Raw genomic sequence first — 20,773 nt, forward strand, 5'->3', positions numbered from 1 at the left:
TTTAAGACCGGTTTAAAAAAAAATTTGAACTGATTTTTTTTTTTTTTAAGTTTGAACATAATGATTTTTTTTAAAAAAAAATTTGAATTGATTTTTTTTTTTTTTAAGTTTGAACATAATGATTTTTTTTAAAAAAAATTTGAACTGAATTTTTTTTTTTTTAAGTTTGAACATAATTTGAAAAAAAAAAATGGGCTTGAACTTAATTTTTTTAAAAAAAAAAAAAAATTAAGTTGCCTACGTATCCTCTTGGGGCTTAGAGGAATCAAAGCCCACGTAGTTCTTACTTACCTTATATCAATGTCACCCCTTTTACCTTAATCGCTATTTGCACCACCGGTTGATGTTCCCGTTGAGGACCCATCGTATAAATCAAATAAATCTTCATTTTCGTTTGGATTTTCTTGGGCTCTTAGTTCGGCTTTGGTCCAATCATCCACGCACGCTTGTGCTTCTAATGAATCGGGTGTCATACGAGATCGTGTTTCATCAAGTATGTTACCTCCTTGACTAAAAGCTTGTTCAACCGCAACAGTGGAGACCGGAGCTGCTAAAATTTGTTTTGCAAGTAAAGAAAGAATTGGAAAAGTATTTGCGTGACGACTCCACCAATCTAAAATTGGAAAATCTGCATCTGCATAATCATCACCAAACTCAAAAGAAGTTGTTAGATAATTATCAAATTCTGAAATAGAATTGGATTCCCTTGTTCTTTTTTGTCTTTGCAATAAAACTTGTTGGGCAACACCAACACCACTTACCCTTTGTGTTGAAAATTGTGGAATATTAGATTGAGAAGAAGTAGAAATAGAAGTAGATGTAGATGAACTAGAAACTTGAATAAATTCATTATATAATTGCATAATATTTTGTTTAACTTCATGCATTACTACATTTATATTAACATTATCTTCTACATCAAGATTTAATACATCATAATAAATAGTCAAATAATCACATAATACATCCATTCTACATCTAGGATCAAATACAATAGCAACAAGATAAAGAGGTGGTATATTTTTAAAATAAGATAACCATTTTTTTTTCATTGAAAAAATACAATCTTTTAATAAATCATCATTTTGAAATTCTTGGAGTGCAGTAACAATATTAATACACATAGGTAAAAATAAATTAGATGTGGGATAATAAACCCCACTAAATTTATAGGTAGCATCATTAAAAATTTTTAAAATATCTAAAATTTTTGCACAAATGTCCCAATTTTGTGGATATAAATTAATATCCTCAATATTATTAGTAACAAAAAAACATAATAATTCTTTATAAGAAAAAGACTCGTTTAGTAATTCATATGTTGAATTCCAACGAGTTGGGACATCCCTTGGAAAACGTTTTGGTCTTTTATTATTTTCTTTACAAAATTTAGCCCAACTTTTCATTACTTGGGGATGTGTCCATAAATATGAAATAGCTTTTTTAATTGGAGAAATAAAACAATCAAGAATTTTTAAACCATCTTGTACACATAAATTTAAAACATGGCATGCACATCTTATATGAAAAAATTTACCACCAATATTTGGTTCACAAATTCTTTTAAGTTCAATAATAGATCTAGTATTTGCAGAAGCATTATCAAATGAAATTGAAAAAATTTTTTTTTTCAACTTATATTCATCTAAAATTGAAACAATTACTCTATAAATATTATTTGCAGTATGTTTATCATCAAAAACACGAAAACCAATAATTCTTTTTTGAATTTTCCAATCATCATCAATCCAATGACATGTAATACCCATATAAGAATGCATTTGCCAATGATCACTCCAAACATCACAACAAATTGAAACACGAATTTTCAATTGAGAAAATAAAAGCTCTAATTCTTTTTTTCCTTTATTATACAAAGAAATAATAGTTCGTTTTACTGTATTTCTTGGTACTCTTTTAGCACAAGGATTTAAAGCTTTTTGACAATAATTATTAAAACCTACTTTTTCACCAAAACTAAAAGATAAATGTTCCATAGAAATCATTTTTGCTAATTCTTCTTTTTGTATTTTTTCAGAATATTTAAATAAAGAAAGGTTAGAAGTGTACCCGGAAATTTGTTGTTGAGACCGATCAACTCCTATTTTTGTTGGATGTTTTGCCTCCAAATGCTTCCAAAATGATCCATAGCCGCCCGCTTGTTTAAATTTATAAGATTTTCCACAATAATTGCAAATTACATCATACATTTTCTCACCTTTGAATTTTTTTGTGAAATGAATGGAGAATATGTCGGAACTTTGTCTTGCTCTTGTAACAATTTTTGCTCGTTGCTCTTGCTCTTGCTCTTCATCTTCTTGAAATTGCTCATTAAATTCGGATTCTTGAGTTGGAATATCCAAATTTTCATTTGGAAAACCCTCAAAATTAAATTGGTCGGGAATCATATCATAGATGTCGTTTGTAGGGATAGATGATTCTCCAATTTTTCCCTTGCCCTTACCCGAATTTGAGTTTCCTCCACTTGCCATTATATGATAATAAAATATAATTTGGAAAATTGAATAAAAAAAATTAGAGAGAATAATTACCTTAATAAGAGATAAATGTTGAGTAGAGAAAAATAAATGAATAATATAGAGTAGAGTGTAGTATATTGTAGAGAGAGTAAGTAGAGAGTGTAGTATATTGTAGAGAGAGTAAGTAGAGAGAGTTGAGATTTTTTTGTAATGAATTTGTAAATAAAATGAGGTATTTATAATAAATCCAAAAATTCATTTTTCCAAAAATACCCTTCAAACTAGCCGTTATGTAGCCGTTTATGACAGTTGGGAGGGGTAATTAAGACATTTAACAACAAATTTAAAAAAAAAAAAAAAAAAAAAAAAAAAAAAACAAAAATCTGACAGTTACAACGGCTAGAACCGCCGGTTCGAACCGGTTCGAACCGGCGGTTCTAACCGGCCGGAGAACCGGCGGTTCCATTCCGGTTCCGACCGGTTCTATGGAACCGCCGGTTCTGGTTCCACATTTGCTGGAACCGGAACCGAACCGGAATTTTCCGGTTCCGGTTCCGGTTCGTCCCGGTTCCGGTTCTCACCGGTTCCGGTTGCGGTTCCGGGCCGGTTCGAACCGACGGTTCCGGTTCCCGGAACCGCAATATGGCCATGCCTATATAGAGCAGACTGCACGCATTAGAAAAGAATTAGTGTTGTATTCAAATTAATATTTTTGTGGTGATTGTTTATCTAAATTATCAATTTAAAAAATTTAAAAATTAATTTTTAAAAAATATATATCCAATTGAATTCTAGAAAAATAAAAAGAAAATTCTAAAAATTAAAAAAAAAAAAGATAAATACAATAGTGATCATAGGAGGAGCTTTGAATCTTCTCTCTATTTCATTTTTTATATAGATATCTAGATAGATAGATTGCGTTAACTTAATTGAAATAAAAAATGACCTGAAAGAAAGAGAAAGGTTTTTTTAATTAGTAAAAAATCTTAGTCAATTAAAAAAATTTTAGGTGTTATGCCATGTGACATTCTGGTGCTCAGAATTCAATTAAAACGGGTAAAGACTTTTTTGACATTATCAAATTAAAATTGGAGTATTTTTAAGTTGTAAATTGAAGTCTAGGTACAGTTAAATGCGCACTCTTTAAGTTTTTAAGTTCAGAGTTTACCAATGAAATTAATCTATAAAAAATTGTGTAGCATTATTTTTTAATAAAATTACCATTTTGATTGACTTTACTCATCTCATCTCTTTTTTGTCATTTTTAAGATTACAATGTTAAAATCTAAACTTTTGTAGTTTATGCAATTTATTTTAGTTTATACAAATTATTGCTTGTTTCAATTTTATTCTTCACAAATTCTATTATCTTATCCATATGAAGAAATTGTATATAATCTATCTATCCATATATATTTATTTATATAAATATATAAAAGTAGAGCCTTAAAAGCTGATATAGTACAAATATAGAGTTTTGAAGTGGTGATTTGACTTTTTTTTTTTTTTTGCCATTTATAATTTAGAGTTTTCAATTTAAATGGTTTGGCTATAAAAATTAAAACCTAGCCTTATCAGGTCTTCTGTAACAGATCACAGCAAAAGCAATCAACGGCATCAGTTACGCCTTTTCATTTTACTTGTATATTACGCAGGTGATGTCTTACTATTATAAAGAGAATGACAAGCAAAATGCATGAGATTTGCTCATGGGTTGCATTAGCTTTTTGAATTCAGTGTACTGGACCATTAGTCAGTTAGCTTTGGTATTAACTAATAGCAGGAACATTAATCAAGCTTGTTAGTTATTTGACATGTAGCACCATGCTTCCTGCAATAATCATGGAGGAAACATATTAATGTAAAATGAATTTGAGATTTTGCTTCTTTTTGTTACTTAATTTAACTTTTGTTTTCTTTTTATATCTGAAATTTTTTATTGTAAATACTATCCAAGCATTTGTTTGATGGTTTGAAATAAAGAGGAAAGGAGGGTTTTAATCATGGAAGGGGTGCCAAAATAAACTACCAAGTTATTAATTTTTAGTTAAATAACATTAGTTGTAAAGAGCCTTTACATTTCTTGAGGCATTTGCTCCATTTTTTTTTTATATAGTTTTTATAGAATAAATGGTTGTTATGTATGAGATGGAAATTTAGAATTCTAGAAGCTGGCATTGTGGACTTGCAGTGTAAAATTATGATAATTTATTATGCTAATTAAATTTTTAGTTTATAACTTGAGAATTTTAAAGGCACTCAACTTTACAATTAAAGCTTTGGATACCCCTATTTAATTAGGATAATAAAATTTTCTAATTGAAAGATTCTTTTCCATATACTATTAACGTTGAAGTCAAATCGGATTTACCATAAAAAAAAAAAAAAAAAAAAAAAAAAAAAACAATAATAACACATGTTCAGGAAGGTAATAGTTGAACCCCACACTTTTCAATCCTGCAGGAAGGTAACAAAGCCTCACCATGAAACTCTCGAAGGGAAAATTCAAACGATGCTTCATCATAATTAATGGCATCCTCAACTTCAGGAAATCTAGGATTACAGAATAAAATAACATGTTCTGCCTTTGGAGCTGCGAGTAGCTCTTCTTCATAGAATCTTGACGTTGAGTAGCTTTCACCAGAGGACTTGAACTGGTAATCCACTCTCATTACGTATTCAATATCATACTTTCCACCATCGAATTTAAAAGCAGCACATAATGCAAAACCCAAAAAGCTGTCACTCCAATATTGCGGCAATGAAATTGTAATGGAAGAACCTAAGCTTTGATGTCCAATCCATTCTGGAAATTTATTTCCAGGTAGAATGAGTTTAAATGAATTCCTTCCAGAAACAATCTAGCACCATAGAATTAGAAGAAATAAGAGGAATAAAGTTAGATATGTAGATAAACAAAAACACTTGATGTACATGAACAATGATATTGACAGGAATATAAATGAAATAGAAAAGGAAAGAAAAAAATTGTATTGGGAAATGAAAATGTGATTTACGTTTAAATTATTATTCTCATTATTCAAATATGTCTTTATATCCAGTCATCATATAGTCCATTATAACAAAATTTAAATAAAAAAAATAAAAAATTGGGGATACCTATCAAAATTCACCTATCCATACTCAAACTATTTTAAACATAAGAAAAGCATCTCAACCTTATTTACGTTACCATATACTCATACCCATTTCAAACTTGTACAAAATCCCGTTTAATTTATATATAAACAAAATTCATAGAGCCCATGAATGCCTATTAACTACTGTGATACTAAGACGTAATCATAATATTATATAATAGGAAATACTAATTATACTAAAGACTATATTATAATACTATTAAGAAATACTAATGTTATTTCTTTTAGTTTTAACCGATTAGATTCCATTTTAAGGAACATGCTATTTTCGACACATAAATTACTTATCTAAATCAGGTCTATAGCTACTACTATTATAGACCAAACCAACGACAGTAAATATTTTTTAAAAATTTTTCTGATTTTATCCTTTTTTTCCTAATATATGGTTAAAAATATTCTCATTTCAATATGAAATTTTATTTTGATTAATTTGGTTCACGAGCAGATCCGGTTTTAAGTTTCCTCAACTAAGAAAGTTAAATGTGCCGTCCTACTGCTTAAGAAGACGAGTCAGTAAGAATACAGACCAACCATATGAAGGCAAACATGAAGCAACAAACTTGGAAAAACAACCAGCAGAACAAACAAAGGCTAGGCCAGAAAAATAATAAATGCCAAGAACAATAATTCAAGAACAATAATTCAACATAAATAATTGAATGTACCAAACTAAAATGAAAACAAAACGACAATACATTAAATACCAAGAACAAAGGTCAAAGGGACGAAGACAAACAAGAAGCTACAAAATATGGATAAACAAGACAGCAAAACAAACAACAAGGCTAGGCTAGAAAAAATAAATAAATACCAAAGAGATGATAACAAATATAGCTTCAAAATATAATTAGTATTATTTATATAAAGAATTTAATTCTTAATTTATTTTATAAAATTATTATGCTAGAAAATAAAAGCTAATGAATTCTTATTTCTAAATATATTTTAAATATTATTATAAACAATTTTATTGAATTCCATTTGTTATGGTATATTGTTATAATAGGGATATCAAAACCGATTGGCATGTCTGAGTTTGACATAGATTCGCCTAACATGCAACATAATTAAAGGCAATACAAACACAATCTATTTAATAATTGTGTCAAATCTATTAACATGAACACGACATGAAAATTAGACAGATTACACAAACACGACATGTATAATCGGCCTAATACGACTCACTTAACCTACTTATGATATTTTTAATTTTTAACTTATTTAACTCAAATCATATTTAAAAATAAATTTTCATATATAAAATGCATAGATTCTTTAAGATTCACAAACTAAAATAAAAAAAATAATACAACAATAAAGTTTAAATAGAGTTTTTGTCACGACCCATTTCCATGGGCTGACCGACACTAGGGCCCAGGTAACCTTAAGGCCCCCCGAAATCCGTAGTAAGCCAAACTATAAAATTCAACTATATGAATATAAATTTCAAATAATCAGCCCATAGTGTCATACATAATAAATCACATGATTATATTACACTTTGGCCCAAATCCAGCAACTTAAACATTTTATAGCTCAGGCCTAATTATAATACGAATCATTCACAATATGGCCTAACAGATTCATGTATTCACATAACTAAATAATTAGAGATCCATCTAAATTTATCGAATATGATTCTACAACTGCAGAGTTCACTAACAGATAGATATAAGCAAATTCTTGTACATACAGCTATACAGCAAAACAATTACTGAAACTAAAAAATTTCTTTTCTAACTCTGCGGTGAAGAAAACAGAGCTTAACCAGGACAAAGAGGATTCTACTATCTGGAAAAAAAAAATTAAACAAAAGAAATGTGAGTTTAATAATGAATAGTAACTACTGCATAACACGAGCATTCACACGAAATGCCTCCTAAAGTAATAAAATGAACACACGGCCAATCAAGCATATGGCATAACATCAGCATCTACAAATAATTACACCTTCGAGTAATCAAACAAGTGAAAATTAGTCAGTAGCGTCACCGAAACCCCCCGATTGCCATCCTCACACATGGCCTGTCCTCTCCTGACATGTGCACATACATGGTTGACCGGTCTAATCCTCACTTGATCAGCCCTCTCATTTTTTTTATATTCTCTTTTCTTTTTCATACCAACAAGAGGCCACTCTATGGTTTCCATATAATCCATATCATCATATTCACACAGGGGCGCCGATCTCCCCATACATGGCCGACGGTATCGTAGACCGCCCTCACAAACCCGTGGTGACCCACTGCATCACAAATCCACACAAACAAGGCATAGGAATATCACAACACAATTAATCAAACATTTCATTTACGTGGCACCTTAAATAAACAAAGATTATGCAAATGTACAAGTATACACACATATACAAATAAGTAAAAAGTAATGAATGTTGATGCAATAAATTAAATAATAATTAATTAAATAGACAATTAAAATATTATGTAGTAGTATCTTTATGCATGAAGCAAGTAGTAATGCGCTATTTATTATAGAGGACAAAAAGCTCTAGTTCTGGTTTTTGATTCAGGAGTAGCGGACGAGCTCGATCGACCTAGGAGAAGTTAAATTAAGAGGAGAGAAATGAATAGAGTAAGGAATCTCTTTAAATAAATTAGCAACTAATTTACTAGCTATAATTATAAGTAATTAAGATTCTGTCAAAATTTCAGCAGAACCCCCCAGCGAAATAGGACTTTCTACCTGTTTAGACAATGTCAAATATCTAACATTTAACAATCAAATTCGCACAGCCCATCCATCGGACAATCGTCTCCATCAAATACCCCATCCTCCAATCAATAATCATCATTTCAACAACCTTCCATATCAACATCAACATCAACATTACTTAGTCTTTCAACACTCTTATAAAATGACAATAATTAATCTTTTATATATATATATATATATATAAGAACTCAATCACAGATGTTACCATCTTATGTTCCAATTACAATGCTACTTGCTGTAATAATATTCAAATCTTTTAAAAACATGCTTATAAACCATATTATAGTTCAAACAATGGTATACTAACTTAAATGCAATTATCGAATTTTCCCAATTGAAGTTATATGTTTAAGGTTTCTTGATCAAGATTTGAGTTCTAACTTATAATCTATTTGATTTATTACTAGGATAATTATTTATCTTATTTTAGCATAATTATTAACAATTACTCAATTTTTGTATTACACCTATTTGCATCCACAAATTTAATCAATAGTAACTTTGTATCCTATTATAACTCTATTAGTCAACTAATGATTAGTGATAATACACTTAGCCTATTAGCTTAAAATATTCTGTCGAATATCCGACAGCATCTCCCCTAAATCATACTCAATTTCTAGTTTAAATCCCAGTAAATCAATCGGCAGCCCATCCACCAGGCAAAGAACTATAAATAAAATCCCCATCCTTCTATTATTATCAACCAACCATCCTTCATTATACAGTGATTATAAAATCAATATTTTGAATTCATATATTAATATGAATTACTTAATAAGTAAAAACAAAACAAATTCTTTACAAAATTCGACAAGTCTTATTTATATACATACTCATCATTGATTTTCACTTTTCAAATTTAATCACAACTAAATAAATGGTTTCTTTGACTGCACCTATTTATATTTCATGACCTATAACCCAATTATTTTCAACACTAAATCCTAGATTTTTTTCCTTTAATAAGTCAACTCAAGTATAACTTACAAATTTACATGTCTAACAACCATGCTGATTTTTATATCCTTACGATGAATTTAAGTCCAACACGCAAGTATTTGCTAAGTAAACTCATATCTTGATTCCTAAGCACTCTTTGATTTGTGTTTTATGAATTCAACTCCGTCTTGGCATAGAAAACTAAATATTTTTACCTGTGACCAATTGTAAACGCGTGTCTAATTATCCATATTGGGAATCAATATCATAATCTATATTGGGAATCAATAACACTAAAGGTTTCTTTTTATAAAACTATAACTTCGATTAACCTTAAATTATGCTAACAAACAATTTACTCATGTCATTAGAATACCTAATAACTTAGCTACTGCATTTCTACCAAACCAGGCTTACACAGTTCATATAATCCCTCCTTAATTTAAGTTTCTGTGATATTTACGGCTTAGAAGCCTAATTTTCGATTTCTGTTGTCGAATGATTCGAGCACAAAACAATATCAAAGTACAAAACTAATTGCAAAACTAGAGTCTATATAAAATTGGAATATACTGTCTACGAAGAATTCCGGTCACCGGAGCCTCCGCCGTCGCCGCCCTTTACGACATATTTACGAGACAACACATTTATATTCATATCATAAATTAATGACATATTTACGACAAAACTAATTTAATCTCAATCATAACCAGTTTATTCAATCGTTTAATACATGCCACGCAGTCATAGAAAGGTTATTCCTTTCTCTAATTTTGGCCTTGAGGCCACCACACGAAAGCTAAATGGAGCAAAAACAATATACATGAAAAATGTGCATGAAAAATTGCAGTTTCATCTAAACATTGGTCTATAGAGAAACAGATACTTTAAACTATAGAGAAACAGCATCAAACATTACATATCATTAAGTTAATCTCGATTTGTGATATGACAGCAAGTAGATATAATATGCTTACATTATTATAAGCTTCCTCCTAACTGGGGATGTGTTTTATAATGAATTACTCAGCACTTTCCACCTTACACGAGATATCATTGCAGCGACAAACAGGTCTACCGGCTGCTTCCCAGCCATTGAAGCCACGTTCCAAAACCATTATGTTTTTTATTCCTGCATCTTCTTTCATCTCCTCAAGATAATTGGCAAACCTCCGAGCACAAGTTGGGCCACGAACCTGCATAAAATGAATTAGTTATTTCTTCAAATATTTCAATCTGTCTTTCTCGTGCTTGCATAAAGATCGCAAAAGAAAATAATAGGGAGCTATTTTATTTCCCGTATCACAGTCAGAGCTAGTGCTTTATATGGTGTGCAAAACTTACTATTAAGCCTTGCAAAAATATAGACAGGGGAGCAAGCATTTGAAATAAATGCACGGTTTTTTGACTGAATCTATAGCATTTAACAAAGCAATTAAAGTATTCCCATCGGGAGTAAATAAATGATTCAGAACCCATCCGTCTCTTCTTGCATAATCATACCATTTGCAAACAAGATTTTGCTAACAATCAAATGTTATTCATACAAATTTGCAAAACGTGAAGACCATTGACCTTTTTGTGGCAACTAACTTGTTGCCTTTGGCTCTGGAATAAAATGTCACTCAGTCCCATAAAGAAAGTCTCATTCAGTCTGATAAAGAATGTTCATTTACATAATCTATGATGCACAACACTTCCGATTAGGGATATGCAACATCAGACACTTATCGACTTATCCAACACGTGCAATCACCTTGCTCAACACGTATTGGTCACTTCACACCACATCCAACAAAAAAATAAAAAAGAAAAATGCCATATGCATCAAAACACGCTTCAAACCCTTTTATTGGTCCTTTCATAATAAATAATTTTTTAGTGTCTATTATGGAATAAACAAATAATTTTTTAAAAAAATTGCTATTGATATTAGAAAATAGAATCAAATTATTAGGTATTTCTAACAAGTTGAATTAACAAACAATTTTGTTGATATATTGTTTTTAATCTTGATTAATTGACATTGATGTCAGATATTTTTCTAAGTATTTTTATTCTATCATAATAATAAAATAAATATTATATTTAATTTTATTATATTATTATATTTAATATTATATTAATATATTAATATAATAAATATTATATTAATTAAATAAAATAGAAAATAAAGAAATATTATATTAATTAAAGAAATATAAGTGTGGAATTTGTTACATGTATTTGTGTCTCTATCCTTGGCATGTCTTATCCTATTTTTTTAAGAATTATTGTGTCCCATATTTGTATCACGTAATATCCGTGTCAATGCATCATAGACCATAAGACTTTCCTATACAAAGTAAATAATTATGAACATAAATTGCCAAAATTATTGTACCTAAAAAACACGAGGGGTGCATAAAGATGGAGCACTTATCAGACAAAAAGGTCTTCAAAAGCAAAGATCTAAGCATGAAGAGGCACACGGGCAATGACATTTGAAAGCTATATTTATAAATAAATACAGGGGCATATTGAAGCTCAAGCATAAGTCAGTCCACACAGGTAATGCAACCATTATTCTCTCTTGACAGGCACAATGCTAAAGCACAAAGGAAAGGCTCTCTTAGCTATAGTGATCCAAGAACATCCAAGACTAATTAAGAAGTTTTCTTTTCATTTCCTTCTTTATTTAGAATTCTTAATTAAATTAATGAATATTAATTAATCAGGAAATAATTTTCAGTTTTCCTTCTTTATTTAGAATGTAGCTAATTAGAATACTTTTTAGTACAGAAATAGGATTTGTTCTAACTAATATAAATAGGACAGTAGCAATTAGTTTTTATGTATTGTTTTCTTTCTCTCTCTATGAATTCAAAATTTTAATTCTAAGGTTTCTTTGAAACCAGTTGTGTTATTTTGTTCTAACCAAAATCACTTATTCTAGCCTAATTGTTGAGAGTTAATTGCCCTATATTCTTCCCCTGCATCAAATGGTATCAGAGCACGAAAGATCCGAAATTGCAGGATTTTTTATATTCCTATTCTAAACCATGTTTGGTAGAGGTAGAAATCAAAGTAAAGAGGCAATCAGCCCCAACAAAAAGAGATGGCTGAGATGTGGCGAATGATTGAGGATTTGACCCATGCTGTACAAGCCTTGCAGCGTTAGCAACCCATGGAAGCCCAGTGGAGATTCCGGAAAGCAACCACAAATACCTCAAGGTTCAAGAGGATCTCGAGATTGATGAAGTCAAGGATGCAAACCTTTTCATGAAGCTGGACCCACAAATCGAGCGGCACGAAATGGATTGTAAGAGTTGTCACTACACGCCCTTGATTTGAATGGAGAAGGGATGAAGATCGAAGTAGATGATCTTCATGGAAAGTTACATGCAGCAGATTATTTAGATTAGGGAATGACAATATTGATGGATGTTGATGACCCTAAGAAGAGTGAAAAGGAGAAAGCCGTTTCATACTTTATTGCTCAAAACAGTGAATGCAGCAACAAGGTCCTTATGGAGCCAATCTACGATGAGCATCATGATGAGTAAGAACAAGAAATTGAGATAGACTTATCCTAGGAGAAAATATTGTTATTCAACATATTCTTTACCCCGAAAATAGAAGGAGAAGATTAGAATGTCAAAGCTGAAAAAACAAAGGAACATCTTTGTTCTGTAGAAAGGTATTTGCTTGTGGATATTGATAGTATTAAATCGCCAAAAACAGATTATTTGATGCAAGTATCCTATGAAGTTGAAATACATCTTCAAGCAAGAAGGCTAGTGCAAATAAGTAAAAATCTTTGTGTTGAACCAACTTTGCTTGCTCGGAAGAAGGATGGATTATTTGAATGGCTTGTGATGGTGTTTGCTTATGCAAAAGCCTTAAGCACATGTTATTCTAAGGAGAAGTTTACACAAATTGATTCTACTCTCAAGGCCTAAACTTTTCTCATTGAAGCCAAGTTCTTTTCAAACCCGCAGAGAATGATGTTGGAGCATCCAAGGCTAATTAAAAAGTTTTCTTTTAGTTTCCTTCTTTGTTTACAATTCTTAATTAAATTAAAGAATATTAATTAATCAGGAAATAATTTTTAGTTTTCCTTCTTCATTTAAGATTTAGCTAAATAGGAATAATATTCAGTCTAAGAGTATTAGCTAATTAAGAATACTTTTCAGTATAGAATTAGGATTTGTCCAAAATAATATAAATAAGACAGAAGCAATTAATTTTATGTATTGTTTTTTTCTTTATGAATTTAGAATTTTAATTCTAAGGGTTTCTTCGAAACCAGTTATCTTATTTTCTTCCAACCAAAATCAGCCTATTCTAGCCTAATTGTTGAGAATTAATTTTCATATATTCTTCCCCTGCATCATATAGTGTTTCACTTTTCCACCAAAGAACCCCGCTTAATAATAACAGCTTGAATATAAAAGCCTCCACCATTGTTTTAGGGGTAATTACTATATATTTTCTAGATTTTTAACAAATACACTAGTAAGAACTTTGTTTTAAAAATTATGATATTTAGTCCCTGCATTATAATTGTGTTATACCATGAGATTCAACGGTTAATTTTTTTGTTAAGTGATTATGAAATATCAAAAACATCCTTAAGTGATAATTACTATATAGGGACTAAATAGTGTAAAATTATAAAATTTGAGGTCCTTATTAGTGTATTTCAACAAACCATAGGAATTAAATAGTAATTATTTTTAGGGGTACTGTTGACATTTCACAATCACTTAATGGAAAAACTAATTGTTTGATCTTATAGTGTAAGGGAATTATAATACAGGGACCAAATAGTGTAATTTTGAAAACTAAGATCCTTACTAGTGTATATGAATAAAATCTGAGGACTATATAGAAATTGCCCCACTGTTTTATTGCGTTTACCTATTTTTAAGATATCGCATCTTTAGTCAACTTCAGCTTCAGCATATGATATGTCTTTTGCGACAAAGCCTCTTGCATTCCCCTGTATCTTTTGTTTAAGAATATTGCATCTTTAGTCAACTTATTAAGCAAAATAGTGGAAAGTTCACATGCTCCTATTCAGCTATTCCTAAAACAAAATTATTTGACCATATCTTTCCTTAAAAAAATGCAGCCAAATTGAGACCTATAGCAGCAAAACCCTAAAACTATGAAATCTTCATCATCTATTTAAGATGCCTCAAACCATTTCATGCCTGGATACTTGTATTACAATTGCAAGTCCAAGTCATTGCCAACCCACACAACTAACACAAAATATTTTTTCAATGTGAACAAAAGTTCAATTTGAACTTTATATTTTTTTCAGACCATCCAGTTAGATACAAATTAAAGTTTGAGCCAAGCTAGTATTTATTTATTTATTTATTTTTGGGTCAATCTAAAGCAATTTCTTTATAAAATAATGAAATTTTTTTTTTATTTTAAATAATAACAATTTAGAAATAGAAACTAATAAAGCCCAAGATCCATTCATCATCAACCGTTTTTATTCTCATCCAACATTCCTCTTCTCTCTCAAAAGTTCCTTCTATTCTCTCTTTCCCTCTCCCTCTCTCTCTCCCTCTACTGTCCATTATAGCCACCACTCTCTCTCTCTCTCTCTCTCTCTCTCTCTCTCTCTCCCCTCCCTGTCCATTATAACCACCACTGTCAAATCCAAAGCCCTTGCACCAAGAAACCCCTACTTGTCTCATGCATGTTTATACCAAAAATGCTAGCTCAATGAAGCATGAATATGATAAAACAAATATTTTACCAATACCCAGTTAACAACACTAATTCTTAGCTCACATCAACAGATCGAGTCCAAACAGATATGAAATTATATATAATGGTGCTTGATTGGCTTCAGATCAAGAATCATTACAGACATCTATAACACAGTTAAGATATTCACATTCTAGCAATAGCCTCTCTCACAATGTTCACCATTGTTATCAAGAATTCTGCTAATCCATAGATCTCTCCTCCTTTACCAGTGTTTCTCCTTTTTACTTCTAGTCTTCCAGCATGTTTTCTGACTATTACAAGAATTTTCAACTAGTTTAATTAATCTATATTTTTCCTACCGATCAATTTGAATTCTGAAGCATTTGATTATAAAATTACTTAGTTCAACTTTGCTTAAACTATTAATAGAAAAAAATTCTCTGTTTCTTAATTTTGTTTTCCAATTTTGGACTTCTAAATATTTTTTATAATTTCAAATATATATTAAAAATATTTTTTAATTATTTGCAAGCAAGACTGGGTTAAATTCATCTGAAAAAGAAAATATAAGGGCAGTTGCTAATTTGGCTTCAAACTTAACTTTGGGTTTGATTGGATGGGTAAAAAGAGGGTGAATATCACATTGAGCCTTTGTCCTTCCAGTGCAATTGAATGAATTGCTCAAATTACCCATTAAATAACCAACATCCGCATCAGCTTTCCTTACAAATCTAACCAATCTGACTACCAATTACTTTTTCTTATCATTGTAGATTACATTCAGGGCAATCAACCAGGATAACGTTGAAGCTAGGCAAAATCCTGACATAAATTTCAAACAAATCACTTATATTTCATGTCAAATCATCAATAATCAATAAGATTAACATAATTAATTGATGAGTATATTAAAGTCCAAAGATTTCAATCTTTTCTATAGCCCAAGGGTTAATATGATATTCACTTCTCGAAAAAACATCAAATAAGCAAATTGAAAAGAACACAAAACCAAAAAAAAACAAACTAATTGAAAATAAGTACAAAACCTGACTCAAAGCGCAATGAAAAACAAGGGTATCTTTCCCTTTGACTTGTTGAACGAGATGAGAGATCCTATCAGTGAAAGTGTCGCTCGCGTAATGCAGCGACCCAGCTATATGCCCATCATAACTCCTCTCATCATCCCTTAAATATCCCAAAATTAAAAGATTAGGTGACATCCGATAAAAGAAAGTGGGTATAAAAAAGAAGAAAAGAAGTAAGGAATGTACCTGACATCGATGATGGCAATATTGGGTCGGCGTTTGACGGATAGAAGTTGAGAGCCAGTTATGTATGAGATACTGCGAGACATCACGCCTTCTATCTTCTTGGATGAGAAAGAGATCGAGGCTAACTACTGCAGCTACAAGTAAACGGAGAATATCTTCATTTCATTTTTCCTTTTTTTTCTATTTCTTATTTTGTTTGGTTTGCAGAAAAACTAATATTTAATTTTAATCAGATCTTGCTCTCCGTAATCATTATTTAATTTATACTCTCTCCGATTCTTTTATACAAACACGGCTATAGGCAATCAACTTTATACAAGAAGAAAGGAATTAGTTTAACTGAATTTTCTTACTAAAGTTTTCTTATTTTGCCCAAACATCATATTAATTGATTTAAAAAGTATGTGTTCATCTCGTAAAAATGTGCAATTTTTCCTGCTCTTTCTTTTGTTTTTTTTTTTCCGTCAACTTTCTTACTAGAGTAGTTTGTAATAAAATGTGCTCATATAATGTCTAACAAGATGCATAATAATTTTTCTATTCTTAATTAATGGAACATACATTACAATATACGTGCAAATTTTTATCTTAATATGATTATATTAACTAATGAAATACCATGATATGATCATAAGTAATGTGTAGTAATATGACAGATGAAACACAAAAGTTGAAAATTACGTGTAATTTGGCTGAAAATGTAGAAATAAAGATAATACAGTCGTGCGTTGGTGATTCAATCATATTTAATACAATATTTGAATTTTATCTATCACATTTTCGTATTTTTTTTAAACCTACGTTGTTAATAAAGATAATAAAGGCAGTTTGGATTATGCACTTTGGTCACAATTCAAATTAAATAACTTTATCTATTTAAATGAGGCATCTAAAATGGAAATTGTATCTATATAAAAGAATGAGATGGAGTCTCTTATTATTTATGAAGAATGATATTCATCGTTATTTTAATTTTTGATAAAAAAAAAAACAAAAACTCATATTAATAAGATGTAAAAAAAAAGTATAGGAAATCTCTAACCATCTAATGAGTGTTTAATTGATCTAATTTTACAAGTTTAAAAAAATTAATAAATTGATTTTTTTTAAGTTGAAGTGTTCATTAGATATAATTTTGTAAGTTGAAATGTTTAACAGGTTAAAGTAAAAGTTGAGAGTGCCACAAAATTTTTCATGATTAATATATTAGTGGATTTATCATTTGTAAAATTTAAAAATTTTCAAACCTTTGAAGGTAGGATCAATCATGCTTGAAACAAGGGTTTTGTTCCGATACTTCTAGGTAAGGAATTTGGAATTGCCCAAACTTGATTGATTCCGACTAATTCCAAGACAAGTCTAACTAATTCAACCATTTTGAATTTTCGTAAAACTAAAAGAAATATTCTAAAATTGTGAAATATTAAGTATGTAAGTTTAATGTTTCGGTATTAAACCTAATATGATTCTTAAGGTTCTATTTTATGAAACTGGATTTTGGGTGTTATAACTCCAACTTATTTGTATTGCAAGGATGAAATAAAGGGAAGACAGCGCAACCAAAGGGTTTGAGATCTAAGTAATTCAGATTTCTCTAGAATAAAATAGAAAAGGGTGATTGACCATGAGTAACATTTGAAGGCAGATAATTAACTAATTGTGCACTAATATCAATTCAAAGGCATAATCCCAATATTTAAAATGCACAGAAGTATGAGATAATAAAGTGAGACCAGTGCAACTAGATGCCTGATTTTTCTTTTGGCAATGTCATTTTGCTCATGGGTGTAAGGGCAAGCAATTCGATGTTGAATTCCAGAATTTGAGAAGTATTTATGTAATTTTTGGAATTCACCACCTCAATCCAACATCACTTTTATTTTTCATGCAACACACCTATGTGAATCCACTGAAATCATCTACAAGAACTAACACATATCAATGTCCTAAAAAGAAAGAGTAAAGGAGCTGGTCCCCAACCATCATCATATAAAATATCAAATGGAGAATGACTCTTATGTTGAATTGAGGCTAAATGAATTTTTGACAGTTTTCCTAAAACACACAAAGAAAAAGGAGACAATTTTGGATGAGAAAGTTGAAGATTATAATCAATGACAATTTTATTAACGGTGTGAGACTAAGGATGCCCAAGACATGCATGCCAATTCATCCAAAGTGAGATGTTCCACAGCATTGGCTTCCTTTATTGATGGAATTAATTTGTACATTTCATTTTCACTAGGTCCCTAAAGTACCTTCTTGCTATATGATCCTGAACGATAAAATAAGAGGGCCATAATTGAAAGAAACATGAATAATCAGAAGTAAATTTTTGAATAGACAAAAGATTTTTCATTATAGAGGGAACACAAATCACATTGTTAAGTTTTAAAGAATCACATGTAGAGGGGAGAGAAGCAATACTAGTGTGGAGAAATCTAAACACCTTTGCCAATACCTACATGAAGTTGGTCAGTCCTTTATATTCACTGGCAATACTAAAATTAGAGATATCTACTGCGACACGATAATTTGCGACAGTGTCCAAAACTCACGGGATATTGGCACTATGACTGGATGGATATGGTGAGCGACCATAATAATTAATGTTTGCTTAAGAGGAAAATGATGGTCTTGGTCCATATGAATAATTATAACTATGGCAACACTGACTATCAGTTTGATTTCCAAGGCCATAGATTTGGCATAGACCTCTTGGCCGAAATCCATTATTATTTTGAGGTGAATAAGAACGCATGCTACTTAAGTTTTGATTGACAGGTCGTGGTAGGGTAGGAAAAAGTGGTGCATTTGTGGATATTGTTAAAAACATATTAATTACAGGTGGTTCTTGGGAACTTTTGATTAGTATTTCATGAGAAACAAGATGTTCATAGAGTTCATAGAAGGATACTAGTTCAGGTTTCCTATTTAAAGATGTGATTATGGAGTGATATTCAAACCCAATATTGTAATACATTATTGTATTGAACTCAACAGAAGAGAGTGGACGACCAACAAATTCAAGTTCATCAGCTAAGTTTTGGCATGATAAAGAAAATTAGAAACATAAAGATCATTTTTCTTTTGTTCTTGGAGTTCTATATGGATTTGGAGTTTGACGATTTACAGAAATAGAGCCAAAAGCTTGGGCAAGAGCTTTCGAAACTTCAAATGATGAAGTTTATCCAAAAATATTTGGGAAAATCCCTTTGGTTAGGGAAAAAAGACAAGAAGATAAGAATTTTTTTTTTAAAAAAATCAAGTGTCATATTCGGGATTGGGTGAGGGAGTTTGATTGTCAGTTGTGGTAATTATTTTAGGCGGAAAGGATTTGTAGCATTAACAAACCCATTCAATTTTTAATAATTGAGGAGAGGGATGAATTGCATCTTTTAAGTCATGTAATTTTTGGGAGTTAATTTGATAGAAAAGTCATGGTGGGTAGAGGTATGGGAAGAAGTTAAAGGGTAAGGAGATCGGTTTGTAGAGGAAGTACCACTAGAGGAACTCATTTTGAGCAAAATCTGATACCATGTAAAAATAAAGAAGAAGAAAGGTGATACAGAATCGCTACCATTCAACCATAAAGCTCAAGGGAGCATGGAGAGCACCTAAGTTTCTCACATTAATGAAAGCACATGTTGAGTTGGTTAGCACGCCTGCTACAGTAAATTTGACTTTTCTACAGTAACTTTGACTTGAAGGCTTGAAGAAGCACACCCGTGCCAAATAGCACGCCCCAGACCGTGCACTCTACTGCCTCTCGCGAGGGAAACTCATGCATGCGCGCACGCCCGTGCCAACTAGCACGCCCCAGGCCGTGCACTCTTCTGCCTCTTGCGAAGGAAGCCTTACATTGAAGCACGCTCGTGCGCCTTGGCACGCCCTGGACCGTGCAACTGTCTGCCTCTCAATAATTTAGTTAGTTTATTTTGAGTTTTTGCTATGTTAATGGGTTGGGCCTTCCATAATTCGGCCACCATTGATTATTTTAGCCTTATTTTGTTTAGATTTAGTCAATCTTTAGTAGATTTGGATTAGATATCCAAATCCTTAAGTTGTTATGATTTTATTAGTCATATCCTTAGTTGGTTTAGATTTGCTAAATCCTTATCCTTAGCTAACTCTAAATCCTTTAAGGATCTGGACCTCTTAGATTAGTATAAATAGCTTGTTATTTTGTAAATTTTAAACAGACATTATTATTCAATGAATTAAAGAGAGATTTTCTTCTTCCATGCCTTTGGCGTGTTCATGTTTTTAGAGAGTGTGAGATTGCATTCTTCTAATTGCATCAAGAATCAAGGTAAACTTATCAATCTAATTGTGGCGTTTATCTTATTCTTTTCTCTATTATTGGTGTTCTTGCTTCTTTAAGCTTTGGGTGCCATAGAGAGGGGTTTAGTTTGATCTTGGATCTCTTCCAAAACTTGTCATAGAGTTCATGGAATATATTTCC

General features: G+C 30.9%; 1 protein-coding gene across 2 annotated transcripts; it reads right to left on the reverse strand.

Moving 5' to 3' along the window:
* Positions 1–4,903: 4,903 nt before the first annotated feature.
* CDC25 (Rhodanese/Cell cycle control phosphatase superfamily protein) lies at positions 4,904–16,573 on the reverse strand. 2 transcript variants are annotated; one of them, XM_089717946.1, is made up of 4 exons: positions 16,309–16,573; positions 16,084–16,222; positions 10,300–10,518; positions 4,904–5,341 (listed from the first exon to the last, which is right to left on the reverse strand). In XM_089717946.1, the coding sequence occupies exons 1-3, from the start codon at positions 16,389–16,391 to the stop codon at positions 10,345–10,347; spliced, it is 396 nt and encodes a 131-aa protein (XP_089574072.1). In that variant the 5' UTR covers positions 16,392–16,573; the 3' UTR covers positions 4,904–5,341; positions 10,300–10,344. The 2 variants fall into 2 exon arrangements, with proteins under 2 accessions (XP_089574072.1, XP_089574071.1); XM_089717945.1 differs by lacking the exon at positions 4,904–5,341 and adding an exon at positions 7,118–7,438 and having other exon boundaries at positions 16,309–16,572.
* Positions 16,574–20,773: the final 4,200 nt, after the last annotated feature.

Source organism: Jatropha curcas, chromosome 2 (genome assembly GCF_041381405.1).
Source record: "Jatropha curcas cultivar XTBG-Jc1 chromosome 2, XTBG_Jcur_1.0, whole genome shotgun sequence".
In the NCBI taxonomy this organism is placed as follows: Eukaryota; Viridiplantae; Streptophyta; class Magnoliopsida; order Malpighiales; family Euphorbiaceae; genus Jatropha; species Jatropha curcas.

Bases quoted from the DNA above. Each gene is read 5' to 3' on its own strand.
- CDC25 (XM_089717946.1), bottom strand. From the start codon at position 16,391: ATGTCTCGCAGTATCTCATACATAACTGGCTCTCAACTTCTATCCGTC. The intron at 16,223-16,308 runs GTACATTCCTTA...GGGATATTTAAG, and splicing joins ATTGCCATCATCGATGTCAG to GGATGATGAGAGGAGTTATG. The intron at 10,519-16,083 runs GTTTTGTACTTA...CATTTTATGCAG, and splicing joins TTCATTGCGCTTTGAGTCAG to GTTCGTGGCCCAACTTGTGC.